General features: G+C 38.5%; 2 protein-coding genes across 2 annotated transcripts; both read left to right on the top strand.

Annotated features, from left to right (window-relative positions):
* The first annotated feature begins 910 nt into the window (after window positions 1-910).
* LOC130010279 (cartilage matrix protein-like) lies at window positions 911-7,011 on the top strand. The gene is made up of 8 exons (XM_050552895.2): window positions 911-994; window positions 2,217-2,259; window positions 4,306-4,335; window positions 4,685-4,954; window positions 5,064-5,354; window positions 5,882-5,950; window positions 6,176-6,700; window positions 6,893-7,011. Exons 1-8 carry the CDS (start codon window positions 956-958, stop codon window positions 6,901-6,903), a joined length of 1,278 nt encoding a protein of 425 aa, XP_050408852.1. The 5' UTR covers window positions 911-955; the 3' UTR covers window positions 6,904-7,011.
* A 4,453-nt stretch (window positions 7,012-11,464) lies between these two features.
* On the top strand, window positions 11,465-20,510 carry LOC126823860 (von Willebrand factor). Its single transcript, XM_050552911.2, has 8 exons — window positions 11,465-11,586; window positions 14,262-14,301; window positions 15,167-15,199; window positions 15,908-16,177; window positions 16,292-16,582; window positions 16,855-16,890; window positions 19,220-19,738; window positions 20,194-20,510. The coding sequence occupies exons 1-8, from the start codon at window positions 11,548-11,550 to the stop codon at window positions 20,229-20,231; spliced, it is 1,266 nt and encodes a 421-aa protein (XP_050408868.1). The 5' UTR covers window positions 11,465-11,547; the 3' UTR covers window positions 20,232-20,510.
* The last annotated feature ends 831 nt before the right edge of the window (window positions 20,511-21,341 follow it).

Here is a 21,341-nt window from a genome sequence, read left to right as displayed (position 1 = left end):
ATATGTTAGTCCCGAAATGACCTAGTTTGGATGTGTGTGTGTGTGTGTGTGTCTCTCTCTCTCTCTCTCTCTCTATCTCTCTCTCACTCTCTCTCTCTCTCTGCCATTTGATAACGTGATCCATCTGCTCAGCTTCAATTTGGGGCATTAGTTCGTACTATCTGTTCCCAGAGATATTTCGAAAGCCTTCGATCATTGACTTCGATTAGCGCGTGCATTGTTTACATAAAGTACGTGGTAACTAAACTGGTCCGGACAGAATTTATTGAACTGTTGAATAATGAAATTTGCATATTGTTAAATATTTTTACACTGAAAAATCGTTTAAAAAGATATCCAACATAATTGTACACCTCTGCCATCATTACTTTATTGTGGGCTATTGTTTTGTAAAAACCTATATACTATGTATTTGGTGATAAACAATTAGAGTTACTTCGTTTTTTAAAGTTTGAGACAACACACAATTAGGAATTATCATTGGACGATAACCAACAATAATTTAACACATAGCTTTTCAAAGTGTATGATTATATTAGTTTCATTTACTGTTAATTGATTTGACATAACAGATTTTTGTATTGGATGTACTTTGCAATTATATGCATTTGAACTTTATTCTTATTTACATTAACCTTTCGGGGCATAAAACAACCGATTATCAAATACAGATATTTATCTAACAATTGCAAATTACTAGTAATAGTTTAGCTCACTAATTTTTTTTTAGCAATCTTGGAATAATTACGTCACAGTGGGGCCTTGTGCATTTTTAGGATAATAATCCACTTACGAGATTATACATTATTAGTCCCCCAATTTTCATCCCAATTATAACTGGAATGAAAGCATTAACTATACGTTTAAACATAATTAATGGGTGGGGATTTCTTTTAAAAGGGGAAGACGGGGTTGATGCCATCACACTCTTTGTTGGAATACCATAATCAGCAGAATGATGTTCAGGGTAGCAGTGGCTCTTGTCCTTTTTGGGGTAAGTCAATTTGGATTCTTAGCTCTATTTACTTAGCTTAAGAATTGTTAAAAACTAATAATGGTTCAGAACAATTCGCTTTCGCTTTAGACATTTTTAGTAAGATAATTTTATATTATAAAAATAAAATTCTTTTATACATTCTAAAAAAAAAGTGTATAAGTTATAATTCTATAGAACGATCTGCATTTATTTTAAGAGTTGTAATCATTTAAATACGTGTATCGTGTAATTAGTTCTGTGAGATTACTTTCATCGGCGGTGATGTGTATACAACTAATATTTGTTCGTATTTTCAAAATAAAGGCTAAACGTCTTATCCTATTAGAATGATATCATTCTACTTTAGAATGCTGAAACATCTATGGCTATGTTTGAAATCTAAAGATAAGACAATGGTTGATCCTGATTTGGGTTTCTGTTTTCTTTTCTTGTTTTGTTAGGGGGGGGGTTGTTTCTGGGGTGTTTTTTTATGGGTAAACTAATACGATATTTGACGCGACATGCTTCGATTTATCGGGTTATCTTTGTAATAACTATGTTATATTTTTTTTCAACATTGTACATTTGATTTCTCATGTACTTATAATTTAGTATTTTATTAGTCACGGATTTTAACATTTTTCGCTATAATGTTTACCCCCATCTTCATTAGTCCATTCGGAGCAGAACACCAGGACGTTAAACCCCATTTCATTTCATTCCATTTATGTAATATGTGCCAGAAAAATCAGTTATATGTTTTCGATTTTACTAAGACTACATTATTCTTTAAAACGTTTGAGATTTTATTACCTTATTTTTGTCTAAGATATAACCGTTGGTGGAGGTGGGACGACAGAACGATTAGCTTATTTCTTAAGAACTGCCATCCCCTATGTCACACACAACACCTAATATTATCTCCTGATAACGTCAATTTCTGCAATGTTTGGAGGTCGCGTGGTTTTCCCTTGGAATTCGATGTAAGAGTAGGCCGTACCGCCGCTGTCCGGGCACAATTTCCCTCATAGCACACTGTATGGCGTATGTCCGTCTTCATTAGCCCAGTCGGAATAGAAAAGTAGCACTTTAAACCCATTTTACCTTCATGAAAAGACTTGATATTGTTGGAAACAATACTGCTACTGGAAATGATACAGAACATCCATAAAATGTTTTTACTACTGAATTGCAGAATACAAAAAAAACAAAAAAAAACATTATTTTTTTTCATTTTCAGGCTATTATTACGGCTTTTGATATCGGTCATTCGGAAGAATTGGGTAAAATATGTTTTTTTTTAAATTTATCTTTCATTATATATGGACTCATTTGAGAAAGGGGCATAATTTATGGTGTAACTTGAGTGATTGGTTTATTTTCATATCTTATATTAACTGTACTGTATCCATGTACTGATTTTTTTTTTTTTTTTTTTTTTAATCCGCAATTTAATTATCATTGTTATGATTAATTCAGTGGACACATCTGAGAAAAAGGTGGGATTTTGTGGTGTAGTAAGCAGATTGAATCACCTTGAATATCTTCTGCTGTTTGGTTAAGACAAAATGAGTTGACAACATATTGTAATTAGTTTTTCATTATAAAAATTAAAGATACATTATGGGAGATTCGATAACGAGTTGGCAGTTCTCACTATAATAATTAAAAACTAGATAACGTAAAGGCATTTTGCTGAAAATTTCATTCAAATTGATTCACTATGAACCGAGAACTAAGGGAACGCAATTTCTGCCTAGCCTCGGTCATCATTACTTAAGTCAGTACGATAAACAGCATAGTCTCGATTATCCATTTAATCGTTTAATCGAGAAGGAAAGTTATGCAGTAAATCGGCTCACAATCCACTTAAGATCGCAGGCTAGCGATGCCATCTAGAGTTGATTATGGTCTGGATAAGTTAATTAATGTCTAATTAATAAGATAGATAACATTTCAGGTCTAAAGAAAGACCTGCAATAGACAGGTTTAGCTCTTGCATAATGTATGTTTAATTAAAAAAATGCGAAGAAAAAGGTGATTGTAAATGAATTAGTCATTTAACCTTTACATTTTGTGCTATGCGCGCATGTCTGTTTAGAAAATGTGCAGTTAGACATCTAAAAATCTAAATTACAAAATGAATATTAACAAAGTCACTACTTGTATCTTATGAAATGCAGAAGAACAGGCCTCGAGTTCACAAAGCATTCTCAACTAGCGTGGTTTCCAAATCCCCGGTTGTACGTGACAAGGAGTAGGGTCGCCTGTCCAACCTCGTTGGTTTTCTCCGGGTCCTCTGGTTTCCTCCCACTGCTAAAGACCCCTACGCGCAAGCGAATTATTGAAATAAAACTGAACCGTATGTTAGTCCCGAAATGACCTAGTTTGTGTCGAGTGGACGATAAACCCCATCCCCCCTCTCTCTCTCTCTCTCTCTCTCTCTCTCTCTCTCTCCCTTAGTATGGTGCTGTTATAGTCCAATCATAGTGTTCATAATTTATATGTCCTTTGAATAATAGCAAAGGAGGTGTTCATGAATTGTTACGTATTATGAAATCTACAATATTAGTTAGACAAAATTTGAATACAGGTATACACACACATATAGAAAAACTTGTACTTTATCTATTCTTATCATATATATGTACACACACGCATATATATACAGTGATCAGGAGAGCTGAAGCAGGAATGAGGATAGGCACACAAAAGCAATTTTTAAGATATCAATCGATAAAACGACAAAGCTTCTTAATTTCAAAATCTTTCAGATTTTTTTAAAGAATTTATGAGGTATTCTAAAAATCGAGGTATGGCATACATAGGCTGGTCACCATATTATAGTAAAATATTTGAATCTAAACAAGTCATATCTATATCTAATTTATGGAGATCAACATTAATATTCTCCGCGCTCTCTCGTAAGAGTTCGCAAGAGAAAAAGAAATGATTTGTAGTTTCGTTGTGGCAATATAATATACAAAAACTGTTTGTTTAAAATGGCATTTGGTTCATACCCATATGTATGTTGCGAACTTGGGACTATCTTTTCTAAAGCAATAGATTATTTATTTTAAACATGATATTGAGTTCAATATAAGTACTGGGAATGTCAAGTTGTTACTTCAAATTGCTTTAAACATGATATTGAGTTCAATATAAGTACTGGGAATGTCAAGTTGTTACTTCAAATTGCTTTAAACATGACACTGAGTTCAATATAAGTACTGGGAATGTCAAGTTGTTACTTCAAACTGCTTTGGAAAGGGGCAACACCAATAATGCAATAATATTTGTTCATCTATATATTATATTTACTTTTACAGCCAAACGGAAGGTTGGTGGTCCAAATATGGGTAAGTCTTAATCGTATTTATTTCATAACATAGATTAGTTACATTTCTAATCTTTCCAAATTATCCATATACTACTGTACTATTGGTAATGGTTTTCGTCTTCACTGGCAATGTTGGTGCCGAAACGAATTTCTGTTCAAGTGTTTCACAATGTAGATATTTACTTTTGGATTAAACAGAAGTTTTGAGTCTCATTGACAGCTTTTTTGACGGGAAATCACATGGACTTATTACAAGGATAGTATCGAGACTATTTGGATATTTGTTTTTGTTTGGTGTTTCCAACGACTGAAATAACGAAAACTTTGAAAATGAAGTTTAAATAATTCCATCCTACTTTTATTTCCAGTCTGTTATCAGCATCCATTGGACATCGTTTTCATCCTTGATGCTTCATCCAGTATCTGGGCCCAGAACTTCACCAAAGCTATAGCTTTCGTAAATAGCTTTATTGCCCCATATGAAATTGGTCCACGAAAAGTACGAGTTGCTATTGAGACCTATGCCGATGTAGTGTACACTCAAGATGTCATTAATTTCAACGATTTTCTCACACGTGAATCTTTGCAGAAGCGAATTGCTGGTTTGAAATGGCACCATGGATCAAGAACCGAAACTGGTGAGTTCAAAATAGTATTCGTAATCATTATTATAAAATATAACTCAAATATTGAATCTATTTTAAATACAAGATACCTCTCACAAATCTTATTATTTTCCTTCACCAGGTATGGGTATTGCCTATATGACAGACAACATAATGCCAAAATCTAGACCAGATCTTCCCAAGATCTGTATTGTTATTACCGACGGAAAATCTCAGGATTCCGAAAAGACAGCTGCCGAAGCCGAGCGAGCACGCGATGCAGGAATTGAGATGTTCGCTATTGGTGTAAGCAGGGCCGTTAATGCATCAGAACTAGAAGCTATTGCTGGTGATCCTGACCGAGTCATCATTGTAGAAACCTACTCCGAGTTGGAAGCCATCAAGGATAAATTGTCTGGAAAGACATGTAAGAGTAAGTATTGTCATTGTCATGATGTTCTTATAACGGATAATTCTGAGAATAAAAGCGTGCTTCATGAGATAGGTGAGGTTGTGGACAATTTCGATTACCATTCAACTTGCAATGACTCCCTACCTGAATAGGGAGCCACGGTTACACAGTGAGTAAGACACTGGCTCGGTAGCCTGGAAGTTGCGGGTTCGCTCCAGTTGTTGGCCGAGAAAGTTCATCGTGATTTCCGGCGTGGTTTCCCCTTGTCAGTGTTACAGTTGTCTAGCCGTTCAGATGGGACGAAAAACCGTATAAATTGGCATGAAAGTAAAATATCCCTTGACAGTTGGAATTCGATATAAGAGTAGTTCGTAGCGCCACTATCCGGGCAAAATTTCCCTAGCACTTCAGTATGGCGTATTCCCGTCTTCAGTAGCCGAGTCAGAATAAGACCTTAAACCCCATTCACTTCCCTACTTGAATACCGATGTTTCCTCTTTTGTATATTTTGTCGTTCTCTACATATATCTATTTGTATTATATTACAGAGATCCCAACTACTACACCTCCTCCCACAACCACCACAACTCCACCACCAACAACTCCAGCAGCTGAAGGTTAGTGTATCGGCGGGTTCTGATCTTGCAATATTAGCTAAATATATGTACAAATATATTACTTATATTAAGAAACCTATTTTTAGATCTTGACGATAAGATGTTGAAATATTGGTAATGCTCTTCTTTGGTAATATTATCACACAGTGAGTTACAGCGTTGTCAATGCCTTCATATATTTTGCGCTTTGTGCCTTTTGTTACTAATTTTTTGGTGTATTTACAGAATGTGGTATGGATAATCCCACTGATATTTACTATGTCTTCGATCCTGCTTATCTCGGTATGGAACGAGTTAACTGGGTAACACAGTTCATCACACACACGCTCAGTGCCCAGGAATTCCTCCATATGAGAGTGGGTGTCATCAGTGGATCATGTCCACTGGATGCTGGATTTAACCTCAAAGAATATGGAAGCGTTGCTGATGTTGAAGAAAGACTTAGAGGATATGATAAGCCGAGACTTACAAAACTTATTGGTTCCCTCACCTCTGCCTATAAACGTCGCGAAGGTGGACGTCCTAATGCTCGTAAAGTTGCTGTTATATTCATTGGTGGAAAAATTGACCAAGTAGCTGTTATCAGAAATGCACAAGCTGCCAGAGAAGCTGGTGTTGATGTTTACTTCGCTGATGCTGGAAATGCTGATCCCGGTTTTCTTGATGCTCTCAACGAAATCGGATTCAACTTGGCCAGAGCTGGACGTGGTGCCAGGAGACAAGCCCTTGCCTTTGTTGAAGAAATATGCGGTAAGGCTTTTTTTTAATTATATACCAGCAATTACTATTCATCTATTGAAGAAGAATACATATATTGATAGATTAGCGCTGATGTATGTTAATGTTAGAGAAGCGGGTGTCAATATTGCAATATTTAGAGCATATAGGGTTCAGTATTTCTTATAAAAAAAAGTTGACATCTTGTTGTTTTTGTTTTTTCAGGACGATATTAAATGTATCAGAGATGATTTACCAGGATGGAACGATGCCGACAGCCGCTTGTTGTTTTTATTTGTTGTATTATATATAAATAAGTAAATAAATTACGTTAGCAATGCAAATGTCTGTTTTAACGTCCAAGGTTATAGTACGGTATTTGCGTGGGGTATTAATAGTAAAACTGAGAAAAAATTTATCAGAGATGATTTACCAGGATGGACCGATGCCGACAGCCGCTTGTTGTTTTTATTTGTTGTATTATATATAAATAAGTAAATAAATTTCGTTAGCAATATAAACGTTTATTTAAACGTCCAAATTATTTCAAAAATAGGTCTGTGGAAACTACTGGGAATAAATTCTCACAATGTTATCAACATTCGAAGGTTTGGATATAATACTGGTGGTGAAAGTTGCAGGACGTAGATGTCACCATGGGGAGATTTATTATGCAAATATTCATACACCTGTATCTACCTGCCTGCTCTTACCTCACCCACGAACGATCTTTAACCGGGGTCGATCAGGAATTGGGTGTATGCAGATTGATATATCAAGCAAATATCCATGCAATACCAGTATCTACCTGTCTGTTCTTTCCCCCCCCCTTCCCCCCCCCCCTTCCGCCCCCCCCCCTTCCCAACACGCCGAAAGATCTTTAACTGGGGTCAATCAGCAATTGAGTGTATGCAGAGTGATATATCAAGGATTATAGAAGATAGTGACACCGGGGTCGCCTGCTCAACCTCGACTGTTTTCTCTGGGCCCTCCAGATTCCTCCCGATACTTAAGGAAGCGCATTTGTCACGAAATGGCCTGGTCTGGGTCGAGTGAACGTTAAACTTCTGCGGATCGCCTTGTCTGGGCTAAATTAAAGCCATATCTTGCAATATATGCCATAAGATCAGTGTCACCTTTACCAGCGAAATGAAGTTCAACTCCCGTTTACCGAGCAATTTCTACATTTCTTAATAGAGCATCTTGATCAATTTTGTTTCCACGTCTTACATTAAAACTGGTATTACTTTTGACACATGATCATTTTTAACTTTGGGGGTCACGGTGGCTAAGTTCCATGCATTGGCCGATAAAGTTCATCCAGATTTTCAGGCGTGGTTCCCCCTTGTCAGTAATGCAGAACGGAGGGCCTGACAAGGACAGCTGTCTAGTCGTTCGGATGGGACGAAAAAACGGGGTCTCGTGTACACATTGGCGTGCACGTAAAATATCCCTTGACAGTTTGAATTCGATATAAGAGTAGGCCGTAGTGCCGCTGTCTGGGCAAAATTTCCCTCATAGCAGAACAGTAGGATGTTAAACCCATTTCATTTTATTTCATTTTCCTCCCACTGCTAAAGACCCCTACGAGCAAGCGAATTATTGAAATAAAATTAAACTATGTGTTAGTCCCGAAATGACCGAGTTTGTGTTGAGTGGACGTTAAACCCCATTACACTCTCTCTCACTCTCTCTCCCTCATGGAACACTGTATGGCGTATTCTCGTCTGTGTTTTTTCTGTGTTGTTGTTGGGTAGTTAGTGTTTGTAAAGAGCGTAGCGAATTGTTTTTTCAACGCAAATCAAATGGTATTACCGGTTACCTGGCTAATACGGTTTCTCGTCCCATCCAAACGACTGGAGCTTTTCCTTGTCAGGTCCTTCGTCCTGCTCAACTGACAAGAAGAAACCAGACTGCAACATCCCATGAAACTTTTCCCATCAACACCGGAATCGAACTCGATAAATTCTGGTTACTATATTATCTAGCTTATGATGGCATTTATGACTTTTCTAGAAATATCTCCATTCCACTTGATATAAAGATAAAAGAGAGAGAGAGAGAGAGAGAGAGAGAAGAGAGAGAGAGAGAGAGAGAGAGAGAGAGTTTAACGTCCACTCGACACAAACTAGGTCATTTCGGGACTAACATATGGTTTCATTTTATTTACATAATTCGCTTGCGCGTAGGGGTCTTTAGCAGTGGGAGGAAACCGGAGGACCCGGAGAAAAACCCACGAGGTTGGACAGGCGAACCTACTCCTTGCCACGTACAACCGGGGATTCTAAACCACGCCAGTCGACTCAATGACAGACTTTATGATACAGCGCGCGCACGCTAACCATTCAGCCATCCAACCCCCCCTATAAAGATAAAACCAAGCACATCAGTTATTAGATGATTGGATAAATAATAGCTTAAAAGTATGGAGGTGCCCTTTAGGTTATAAGGTCTGTCATTGAGTAAAGTCGCATGGTTTTGATTCCCCTATTGTAAACCCTATACCCTATAGGGTCGCCTATCCAACCTCGTGGGTTTTCTTGGGGTCCTCCGTTTTCCACCCACAGATAAAGAAACTTGCGCGTAAGCGAATTGTTGAAATAAAATTGAACCATATGTTAGTCCAGAAATGACTTGGTTTGTGTCAAATAGAAGTCACATATACCATTAGAATTTGATATAAAAACTTTTCTCTTTTAAAAAGTCCAACGCTTTACCATTTGGAGTCGGTTGGGCAAACGCATGATGTAACGTCTTGCAACCGTAATGCTTTGATCTAATATTCCTCAAAATTTCCCTCATAGCACATTGTATGGCGTATGCCCGTCTTCATTAGCCCAGTCTGGAGCAGAACAGTAGGACGTTAAACCCCATTTCATTTCTGAGACGCTTACACTCTGGGGGCCGCGGTGGCTTAGTGTGTAGTCGCTGGATTTTCTGGTGCGGTTTCCTCTGGTCTTTGTTGCATGAGAGCCTGACAATGAACATCGTCTAGTCGGTCGGATGGAACGAAAAAACAAGATGCCGTGTACACATTGGTGTGCAGGTAAAAGACCCCTTGGCAGTTGCAATTCGATATAAGTGTGGGTCGTAGCGCCGATGTCAAGGCAAATTCCCGTCATAGCACACTGTATTTCGTATGCCCCGACATTGGCCCATTCGGAGCACAACAGTAGGATGTTAATTCCCATTTTATTTCATTCCTTGTTACCTTCAAGGGAACTTGTTCAAATTCTGGATAAGGCTCTCGCTTCAATAAGTGTGATCTATGCGACAGCAACACAAAACAACTTGATCTCTCCTGTTCTCCCTAGAGGAGGACGGCCAAACTCTTCAGCAAGGCTTACTATGATGAAGTGTACAGGGCTAATGAAGGTTATTGTGTCCAACCACCGGTATTTCTGTCAACTCTTTATCGAATTCCAAGGTTTATTTTACGTGCACTATTGACAACCAGGCAGAGTTGGGGGAGGGGGGGGGGGGCTTCGGTTTAACCATGGTTGGGTCCCTGGGTCCTTGGGCATTTGGGGCCGCTAACCTAACATAAATGACCAGAACTTAGATAGAATTATTCCATACATATTAATGTAAGTACATTAAACCAAATTTGAAGTCGGTCAGTGATAAATAACGAGGATACAAATGAAATGAAATGAAATGGGGTTTAACGTCCTACTGTTCTGCTCCTATACTGGGCTAATGAAGACGGGCATACCCCATACAGTGTGCTATGAGGGAAATTTTGCCTGGGCAGCGGCACTATCGCCTACTTTTATATCGAATTCCAACTGCCAAGGGATCTTTTACGTGCATTCCAATGTATACACGGGACCTCGGTTTTTCGTGTCATCCGAAGGACTAGACAGCTGTCCTTGTCAGGCCCTCTGATACTTTGAGACGGAGGGTCATATCCGCGAAGGCCGTAAAGTTACAACATAGCAACTTTTTTTTACGAACGTCAGACACTGTAAGAACCATACGATAATAATAGATTCAATCAAGAAATCAAAACTATTTCAAGTGATCATGGTGTGATATATGCATGACGAAAATTGATACAGATGCATGTAATTGTAATTACGTACGTGAATCTAAGCCAAATTGCGCTATAACACTCCGCATTTCAACGGAAACCAACGTTTCTCTATTCGCCGGAAACTAAAGGAAAAAGTACGTTCAAAGTTACCTGGATTTCACTCTCTTGAAACACTAAAATTACCGATAAAGAGGTATTTGATGTGTTTTCTTGGTACTATTCTTCCGCTAAGGGGGTATTGAAGGGTCCTCAATTTCCCATGGAGGGTCTCTGGGGGCCCTAGCAATGCCACTAGCAGATGACCTTTTGTAGGTGGGAGGTTGATGTGGGGGCCCTGGGCGTAACCGTCCCCCGTGGTTAATCCGGCATTGAGGAAGGCGCGATATAGCCCGTAACCTGCCACAGTTGTCCTTTTAGTACTAAGAGACTCGTTTATAGATGTGACACTTCCGGGTTTCGCTTTTTGCTCTCGCTAAGGCAATTTACCCTTAGTCACATTTACGTGGAAAGTTATACAACGAATTCCATCACGTCGCCACACATGATCAAGTTACTAAAATTACAAGAACGTAATACCAAAGGTTGTTAAATACGCATCGTTAACTTTGACCTTACACGGAAATCAAAATATCTGCAATGCGGTAACAACCCATTTGCCAAATTGCCAGGTTTCACACCAATTTCGGTACAATTATAATTTTGGATGAGACGATAAGTGGTCGTCTCCTATGTCTCCACCTCTCCTATTTTTGATAAGATAATTACATAATTACTGGAGAAGATTTCTATAAAAGCATGCTGCCAGATCTTAGCATCCTAGATAGGAATAAGACAACTAATCAACATGTTTCTGAGGATAGCAGTCGTATTTTTCTGTATCGGGGTAGGTAAAATTATTTTCTTAATTCAAATTTTTGCTGTATTTCAAGCTATGGGCTACATATTATTACCATTTTTTGAACTTGTATCTGATATAAAAATTCAAACGATTATTGTTCTTCTGAGCCGATGTATAGTAACCATAATTCCGAGGGTGGTTATTAAAACGGTCTTAAAATTCTCTCTTGGAAATCAAGATGGGTGAGTGAGTAAGACACTAGCTCGCTAGTCTGGTGGTTGCGGGTTTGCTCGCGGTGTTGGCCGAGAAAGTACATCGGGTGATTTTCCCCTTGTCAATGGTGCAAGGCGGAGGGCCTGGCCGTTGTTCCGCTATCCGGACAAAATTTCCCCGTTTGCGTATGCCCGTCTTCATTAGTCCAGTCGGGGCAGAACAGTAGGATGTTAAACCCCATTTCATTTCAAATTCCCTCTTTGATTAAAAGAATATCTCGGTTTCAATTTATAGTTTTTGAATTGTTAAGAAGCACCTTTTTACTATCATTTCGATTTTTCGAAATGGAAAATAACAATAAAAATTTCCCTTTTTGCGTATGCCCGTCTTCATTTATTAGACCAGTCGGAGCAGAACAGTAGGATGTTAAACCCCATTTCATTTCAAATTCCCTCTTTTATCAAAAGAATATCTTAGTTTTTAATTTATAGTTTTTATAGTTTTTGAATTGTTAAGAGGCGTCTTTTTACTATCATTTCGATTTTTCGAAATGAAAAATAATTTAAAAAAAACCGATATTATGACGTCAATCAGTAGAAAATAATATTCGGCTGGATGTGGTAACAGAGAAAAGGGTTTTCAAGAATTATTTAAAGATATATTACGGGTGATGAGATAAAGAGCTGGCAGTTCTCACTATAATAGTTAAAAACTAGATAGTGTAAAGGTAATTTGCTGAAAACATCAGTCAAATTGATCCACTATGAGCCGAGAATTAAGCGATTGAAATTTCGGCCTAGCCTCGATCATCATTACTAAAGTCTGTACGTTAAAAAACATAATCTCGATCACCCATTTCATGATTAAATTATGAATAGAAGTCGAGCAGCAAATTGGGTCATAATCCGGTAAATATCGCAGGCTGGCGATACCATCGAGAGTTGATTATGGTCTGGATAAGTTAATTAATGTCTAATTAATACTTTAGATAACATTTCAGGCCTAAAGAAAGGCCTGCAATTGGCAGATTTAGCTCTTGCATAATGTATGTTTAAATGAAATGTTCACAGTGGTGTGCAGAGGTATGGTTATACCCGGGGCCAATTCCTTGAAATATCAGAAATATAAGAAAGGAAGACATTTTGTATAGTATGTCAGAGCAGATAAAGTAAATTTCTATTTAAATAAAGTAGAGCAGCTTGTACGCCAAATTTAACAGCATTAATTTGAAAAATCTTAATTTTAATTTCACGCTATGAATAGATTCCCCCAGTTTAAAAGATACCCGGAGTGATCACCCCGTTCTGTACGCCACTGTCCGTTATGTGTTGTAGTAACAGAGAAACAGAAAAACATTTTCAGTGTCCCATTCCGATAATTATAAAATTCCGTGCATTGCATGCCAATGTGTACACGGGACTTTGAGTTTTCGTAAATCCGAAAGGTTATGCGATCATGAAAATAGGAATATCAGTCTGGAAAACACGATGGTCGATGGACTTTGTCGATGTTGGTCGAGAAAGTTCTTCTCCGGGGTTTTCCAGCGTGATTTGTTCTTGTTAGTGGTGCAGGGGGAATGGCAAGAAAAACCAATGTAAAAGTGCACGTAAAAGAACCATTGACAGTTGCCGCTGGCTGGGAAAAATGCCCAACATAGTACACTGCATAGCGTATGGTCGTCTTCATTAGTCCAGTCGGTGCAGAAACACTGAAAGTTAAACCTCGTCTCATTTTCTAATTGTCAATATGTACAAAAATCACATACATACAATAGTTGGGGAAATGTGCCATTGCGTCATTTTAGCGCAACTACGATTTTGTAATTGCAGTAGGCAGATCAGCCTAAAATAGTTTAATTTCGTTCAATATTTACAAAGATATGTTAATCTGAAATTTCATCGATCTATGCTGCCTGCTATGTTGTAAGCCCGCCGCAATTTTGTTTTGGCGAACAGAATTAATAAGACTTGTTTTAAATCCGATTGGGAGGCTATCCAGCGTCGGAAATTTGATTTTTTTTTTGTTTTCTTAATTGATTGATAAATAATCAATCCGATTACGCAGTGAGAAATTTAGTATTAGGACGAAAATTCAAATGACGCATCGTCACTTTAAAACGTACACATTGTCATGGGGGCGGGGGGGGCATTATACACTTCTGTGAGCTCATACATGTTGAAAATTTAGTGTTTGGGGTAACCGGTAAAATCGAATCTGAGTGTCTGACTGAACATATCTAAATTCATAATAAATAGACATATATCAAATTAGTTTTTTTTGTGTGTGTGTGTGTGTAAAAAAGACCTTTTTTTAAACATTTTAGTTTTATGGGTTGATTTTTTATAATTACTTATTATACACAATCGATGTTTGTGGCATTTCTATCGTTTTTCACAAAATACCATTTTTGGAGAATAAATATATGTTTAAAGGTACTTTGGATATGCGTTTTGCGCGATAGTATGCCAGTATACGACGTATCTTTAAACAATAACTTTCATTTTCAGACTATAAGTGCATGGGATATCGATCTTAAGAATTTATTGGGTAAGTTCTCTTTTTTTATACATATAGACTTTTTAATATGCTTAAATCATCTAGGGGAAAACTACGTAAACGTTTCTATATTGATTCTATTAAATGTAGAAGATATACGACGTCGTGGTCTTCAAACAAAGAACCGTAGACATCTACTAATATGAGCAAGAAGATTTATTAATTACGCTTTTTGTAAAGTAGAAATATTGATAATTTGGGAGGGGGGGTGTATCTGGTTATTGAACAGAATTATGACATACGGACCTTGAACAGTAGGTTGAAGTAGACGCTTACGGTTGACCCGCGGAACAATTCAATTGATTTTTCTGTCGGGAACTCGGCCAATTTCCACTTACACTTTCGCTTGCGAAATGTACCATCGCTAATCGATATAAAACGTCAGATCATTTCAATCCAATTTAATTTAATAATGATATTCCTACATCAACGAGATCCTTAATTATCCCGCTCTTAAGGGGATGATATTGAAAAGACCTCCGCCTGTCAGTCCGTCCATCTATCCAGGTTTTGTTCCAGTCATATCGCACACAGCGTTTATAGATGTCTTAATTACACTTTGCACACATATTCTTATAGCATTTCTGTCTTTGGCTTATTAAAAATTTATTGGAATCAGTATGTTTTCCATGGAAACAAAATTGACGTAATTGGTGGTATGCGACAGCGTGGGATGTTGGTGCACGATTCTTTGTGTTTCTATTAAATCGAATTGAAATTCTGCGGTGCCAGGTTATGGACAGTACCAAAAATAGTACATACCATGTTTGTTTTATTTACATTTCTGTTAGTGCAAGATTGTTTGGGTTTTTGTTTTTAAATTTTACTTATATCTGTACTTATATTATCGTTTCAGCCAAAAGAAGGAGTCCGCCTGGTCCAAATTATGGTAATTTTTGTTTTTGTTAGTTACTTACCGGTATATGTTTCTAATCAGTTGTCTTAATCCTTTTTTGTAGTGTCGGGTGTAAGATTGCGCATTCTAGAGGAGCCATGGTGTCTTAGTGAAAATGGCGCTGACTCACTAACAAGAATTTCCCGATTTCGATCTCGGTGGTGGCCGACAAAGTTCTTCGGGATTTGATTTTCGGGTGTGACTAAACACCTAGTTTCACCCGTATAAGCGTTGCCGTGCATGCAAAAGAACCCTTAATAGTGGCCGAGAAAGCTCTTCACCCCTATAAGCGTTGCGGTGTAAGCAAAAAAACCCTTGGCCGAGGAGATTCTTCCGGTTTTTCGGATGGGACGAATTAACTAGGTTCTCCCGTGTAGCGTTGCCGTGCAAGCCCTTGATAGTAGCCGAGAAAGTTCTTCGGGATTTTCGGATAGTAAGAAACACCTAGTTTCACCCGTGTAAGCGTTGCCGTGCAAGCAAAAGAACCCTTGATAGTTAGAATTCGGTGACGAGTTGGCAGACACGCCGCAGTCCGCACCAAAGTTTCGTCACAAAACATATCATGGCGTATGCCCATCAGCCCGATTGATACTGAATAGTGGAACATAAGACCCCATTTTATCTTTCTCCTTCTAGAATACAAATGATAACAATGAGACGCATGAATTGATTTAGAGCATTATTTACTTTCTTACATTTCAGTCTGTTATCAGCATCCGCTTGATCTAGTTTTCATCCTCGATGCTTCATCCAGCATATGGTCCCAGAACTTCACAAAAGCTAAAGACTTTGTGAATAGTTTTATTGAACCTTATGTTATCGGTTCCAACAAGGTCCGCGTAGCCATTGAAACCTATGCTCAGCGAGTATACGTCGAAGATGTTATCCACTTCAACGATTTCCTCACTAAAGAATCTCTCAAACAGAGTATTTCTGGTTTGGTGTGGCATCATGGAAGTAGAACGGAAACTGGTAAGTTTCTTGTAATTTGTTGTCTAGGCATGCAACTACTGACCCGGTCAAAGTGTTCATGTTGATCAATAGGTCACAGATCAATGTTGAAGGTTGATAAATATATATTTCCAGGCGATGGTATTGCTTACATGAGAGAAAAGATAATGCCAGAAGCTAGAACGGGACTTCGAAAGATCTGTATTGTTATTACTGACGGAAAATCTCAGGATTCCGAAAAGACAGCTCTTGAAGCCAAGCGAGCACGCGATGATCGTATTGATATGTTTGCAATTGGTGTAAGCAGTGCCGTTAACAGATCAGAATTAGAAAATATTGCTGGTGATCCTGACCGAGTCATCATCGTAGATACCTACTCCGAGTTGGAAGCCATCAAGGATAAATTGTCTTATAAGACCTGTAGAGGTGAGTACACAAACTGACGAGAGTCTTATATTGGCCCTTGTGTTCTAAACCACCATTGCTGAATCCCTGTAATGCTTATGCCAATAATGGTCCGCTCATGGCGATCTGCTCTGTGGTCACCTTCGAAGTAATAGGCTGTTTTTTCGAAATACGAATTCCGAAATATCGCCTCAATAAGCTTATTCTAGAAGAGTTGATATAAATTAAAATTTGGAAATTTTGACATTGGTAAAATGTGTTGTGGTGTAATATATTTGTGTGATCTATTACAGAGATTCCAACGACTCCAGCACCACCGAAAGATGAAGGTAAGAAATACATATAGAAAATGTGTTCGATCTAAAATTAATCTACACCTGTAGTTTGTAAAAATATTGATTGCAAAACAGTTTAACATACAGTTTTATAGCGGCATTATGCAAGAGTTAAGTCTGCCTATTGCAGCTGTTTCTTTATGTCTTAAATATACTATTCAAAAAAAGTAGGGGATATTTGATTTTGGGGGCATAATACTAAAATATGCAAATGACTACGAAAAAAGTCACTATAGAACCTAACAGAAGAAACATTTCCAGTTACATGTGACGCCCAAACGCACCAATAGCTACCGCATGGAATGCAGTTGATGCTTGGGATCATCATGGGGGTCCAACCCAAGATTTGCACGACTCTGACTTTGAATCTTACAGTCATTGTGGCATTGAATTCCAGGGTGGAAACATCAGTTTAATTGTTTTAGTGACCAGAAAACAAATTTTGATATGCGTCGGCTTACCCAAAATGAAAGGTTACGTGCCCTTGGCATGCTACAGATCGGCACAACACAGGCGGTTGTGGCGCGGACGATGAATGTTTCTCAGTCTGTCATAAGCAGGCTATGGTCCAGATACCGTGATACACAATCTGTACAGGACAGACCATGCTCAGGTCGACCAAGGGCGACAACTCAAGCCCAGGATCGATTTATCCGTACCTTGGCCTTGAGAAATCGTGTCATCACAGCAAATCAGATCAGCGCTCGTCTTCAAACAGACACTGGTGTGAGAGTGAGTGGCCAGACGATTCGGAATCGACTGCATAGGGGTCACCTTCGCGCCCGACGTCCTCGCGTGATCCCTTGTTTGAGAGATCATCACATTCAGGCAAGACGTCGTTGGTGTAGGGATCGTCAACACTGGGATAATCGACGCTGGAGCAATGTGATGTTTTCAGATGAGTCAAGGTTCACTGTTGATTTTTTGGACAGACGTAGGAGGGTGTGGCGTCGTCGAAACGAGCGCTTCCAAGACGTTAACGTCATCAGACATGAGCGATTTGGGGGTGGTTCTGTTATGGTGTGGGGAGGCATCACTGTTGCTGGAAGAACGGCTTTACATGTTGTTGCAGGGCGTGTTACAGGCCAGTACTACCGGGACAACATCTTGGCAGTCCATGTTGTGCCGTTCGCACGACGTCATGGCCGCCGTTTCATCTTCCAGGATGACAACGCAAGATGTCACAGGGCCAGGATCGTTACAGGTTACCTCCAACAACAGAACATCACCACATTACCTTGGCCAGCACTGAGTCCCGACCTCTCCCCCATCGAGCATGTCTGGGACATGCTTGGACAGAGGTTACGTCAACGTCAACAACGTCCTGCCAATGTCCAAGAACTTGCTGCTGCGTTGCAACAGGAATGGGACAATCTGGACCAAAATGACCTTAGACGTCTCATTAGGAGTATGCCACGTCGGATCAATGCTTGTTTGGCAAACAGAGGAGGATTTACCCGTTACTGACTTGGTTGTGATGCTGTGGTAACTTTGCTGTTTGACCCCGGGTATCATTTTACCCTTATAATGGTCAGTCTGTGCCTTACTTAGTCTAACGATCATTTGGAATAAATCGATGAATGTGAACTTCATTTCATTTTGTCATTTGTTTCTTCGTCAGTTTCATTAGGTGACTTTAATAACACTTAAAAATCAAATATCCCCTACTTTTTTTGAATAGTATATTAAATAAATTCTTGATTGGATGGAAATTAACTTACCAACTCTCGATACCTTTGGATACTTTAGATATTTCAACAGATTTAAATATGATTTGCGGTTAAAGATTAAAATTAAAATGGATATTCGATACTTTGTTTATTATCGTAAGAACGGTAGCAATGACAATCGAGGCTATACTGTTCTTGTACTTGGCTCAGAGTGAAGTAATTTGATTGAAATTTTTTAACATATTCCCTTTTCATTATGTATCTTTTAACTATTATCGCGAGAACTGTCGGCTGACAAATTTTGTTGTTAGGTTACATTATCTTGTATTGCATCAAAACGTTTAGGCAGGGGCGTACATAACGATTTTGTTTGGGGGTGTGGGGGGGGGGGGTAGCCAAAATGCGACCTATTGGCTTGGGATCTATTCTGACATTGTTTGTTTACCTCATTAATTCATTGAGTCGCCGATGCATAATTTTGAGACCGACTGCAGTGACTGCACTTATTTTGAGACCGACTTTTTTTTCTCTCTGGGGGAAATTTTGTTCATCGACAAACATACTCACAACAGAATAAGAGTGAAATACAACATTTTTTGAAACATTTGTTAATTAATAAGAATTTTAGAGCCATTTAATTCAATTTATTACAGATTGTGGACTTAACAACCCTACTGATATCTACTATGTATTCGATCCTGCTTATCTCGGTATTGATCAAACCGCCTGGGTCACCCAGTTCATTACCCACACACTGACTACCAAGGAATTCACCTACATGAGAGTTGGTGTCATCAGCGACTCCTGTCCACTGGATGCCGGATTCAATCTTAACAGATATTCAAGTTTCGGTGACATCAGAGAGAGACTCATTTCTTACGAGAATCCTCGACTTCCAAAGCTAATCGGCTCTCTCACGTCTGCGTATTCCGTTGCTAAAGGTGGTCGTCCTGGTGTTCGACGTGTCGCAGTTATCTTCCTTGGAAACAAAATTGACCGAGATGCTCTGCTAGGAAATATAGTAGCTGCCCGGGAAGCAGGTGTGGAACTTTATTTTGCTGGTAGAGGAGATGATGGTTTGATGGCATCTATTGCAAGATATGGCTTTAACTTAGCCCAAACAGGCCCATCTGCAAAAAGACAAGCACTGTCTTTTGCAACAAAATTATGCGGTAAATATTTAAGATGATCTTTTAATTTTTGTGACTACATGTATTCGAATAAAATATCCTAAAAGGTAGTCAAAATACAAACTGAAATATCTATGATTTAGCTTATGATGGCCATTGCTTCTCAGGATCATATTATTGCCTTGTCAAATGCCGTGCACTAGGCAGGGTGTATTTACTTTTTTGAGAACAATGACACCACATGATTGAATATGTGAAATTCTTTTAGCTAACCAGTTATTGTCGCTGTATTAATGCATTAGAACTTGGAAGGTTCCTTGGTAGTGGTGCAGGAAAAGCGTCTAGTTCCATATTCTACAGATAATTGTAAAGAGACAAACTTTGTTCTAGCGTTGTATTGGGGATAGCGCATCAACACACTCGCACAAGAAGTGCTCCTTACTGAATTGTGACCTCTTTTACATTTTATGGAATGATCTGAATGCTTTTTTTTTCAGATGAGTCTCAAGTTAGAATGATTCAGAACATCAATTAATATCCTAATCACTGACAAGGGCCTACCATTATGCATCATTATACCACCGGAAATTTCTTATTATTTATATACAGTATTTAATAAAGGGGATTTCTTACAACATACAGTATTTAATAAAGGGGATGTCTTAAAACTTATATACATTATTAATAAAGGGGATTTCTTACTATTTATATACATTATTTAATAAAGGGGATTTCTTACAACTTATATACATTATTTAATAAAGGGGATGTCTTACTATTTATATACATTATTTAATAAAGTATATGTCGGCAATTAGCATCTAATCTATTTATTTTTTATATTTTCTTCTTTCAATATTTGGAAATGTGGACCAACAATATAGAGTACGATGATATTCGTAACCACAGTTTGGTTAGGATTACGTTAGGATGACGCCCCGTGGCTAGGGTTTCGGGTCGGGTTAGGGTTATCATAATCCTATCTTAATGGAGCCACGGTGTCCCAGTGAGTAAGCCGCTGGGATGTTGGCCCAGAAAGCTCTCCGGGATTTTCCAGTGTTGATTCTCCCTGTCACTGGTGCAAGACGGATGGTCTGACAAGTTTAGCGTATTGTCGTTCGGATGCAATCTGGTTAAAACACAGATCCTATTTCGTTTCGTTTTTATAGTTCAAAATTTCGTTTTACTTGTCTTTACTACACTTCATGTAGTGTAGGCCATCGAAAGTATAAAAAAACGAAACGAAATATAGATCTGTATTTTAATCAGATTGTTTCGGATGAGACGAAAACAGAGGTCCCGTGTACATTTGGTGTGTACGTAAAAGAACCGTTGACAGTTGAAATTCGAAATTAGAGGTGGCCGTAGCGCTGTCCGTCTCCATTAGTTCAGTCGGTGCATAAAAGTAGGACGTTAAACCTCATCACATTTCATTTCATTCCTGTATCTTGAGATGTAATTCTTATTTATGAATACACTAATTACCAGGTAAACAGTAGGACGCTGGCTCGCTAGCCAGGAGGTCGGGTGTCTAACCCTGCATTGGCCGACAAAGTTCATCCAGATTTTCCGGCGTGGTTTTCCCCTTGCCAGTGATGCGGGACGGAGGATCTGACAAGGACAGCTGTCTAGTCGTTCGGATGGG

Source organism: Patella vulgata, chromosome 6, assembly GCF_932274485.2.
Source record: "Patella vulgata chromosome 6, xgPatVulg1.2, whole genome shotgun sequence".
Taxonomy (NCBI): Eukaryota; Metazoa; Mollusca; class Gastropoda; family Patellidae; genus Patella; species Patella vulgata.
This window is presented reverse-complemented; position numbering and strand designations above follow the sequence as displayed.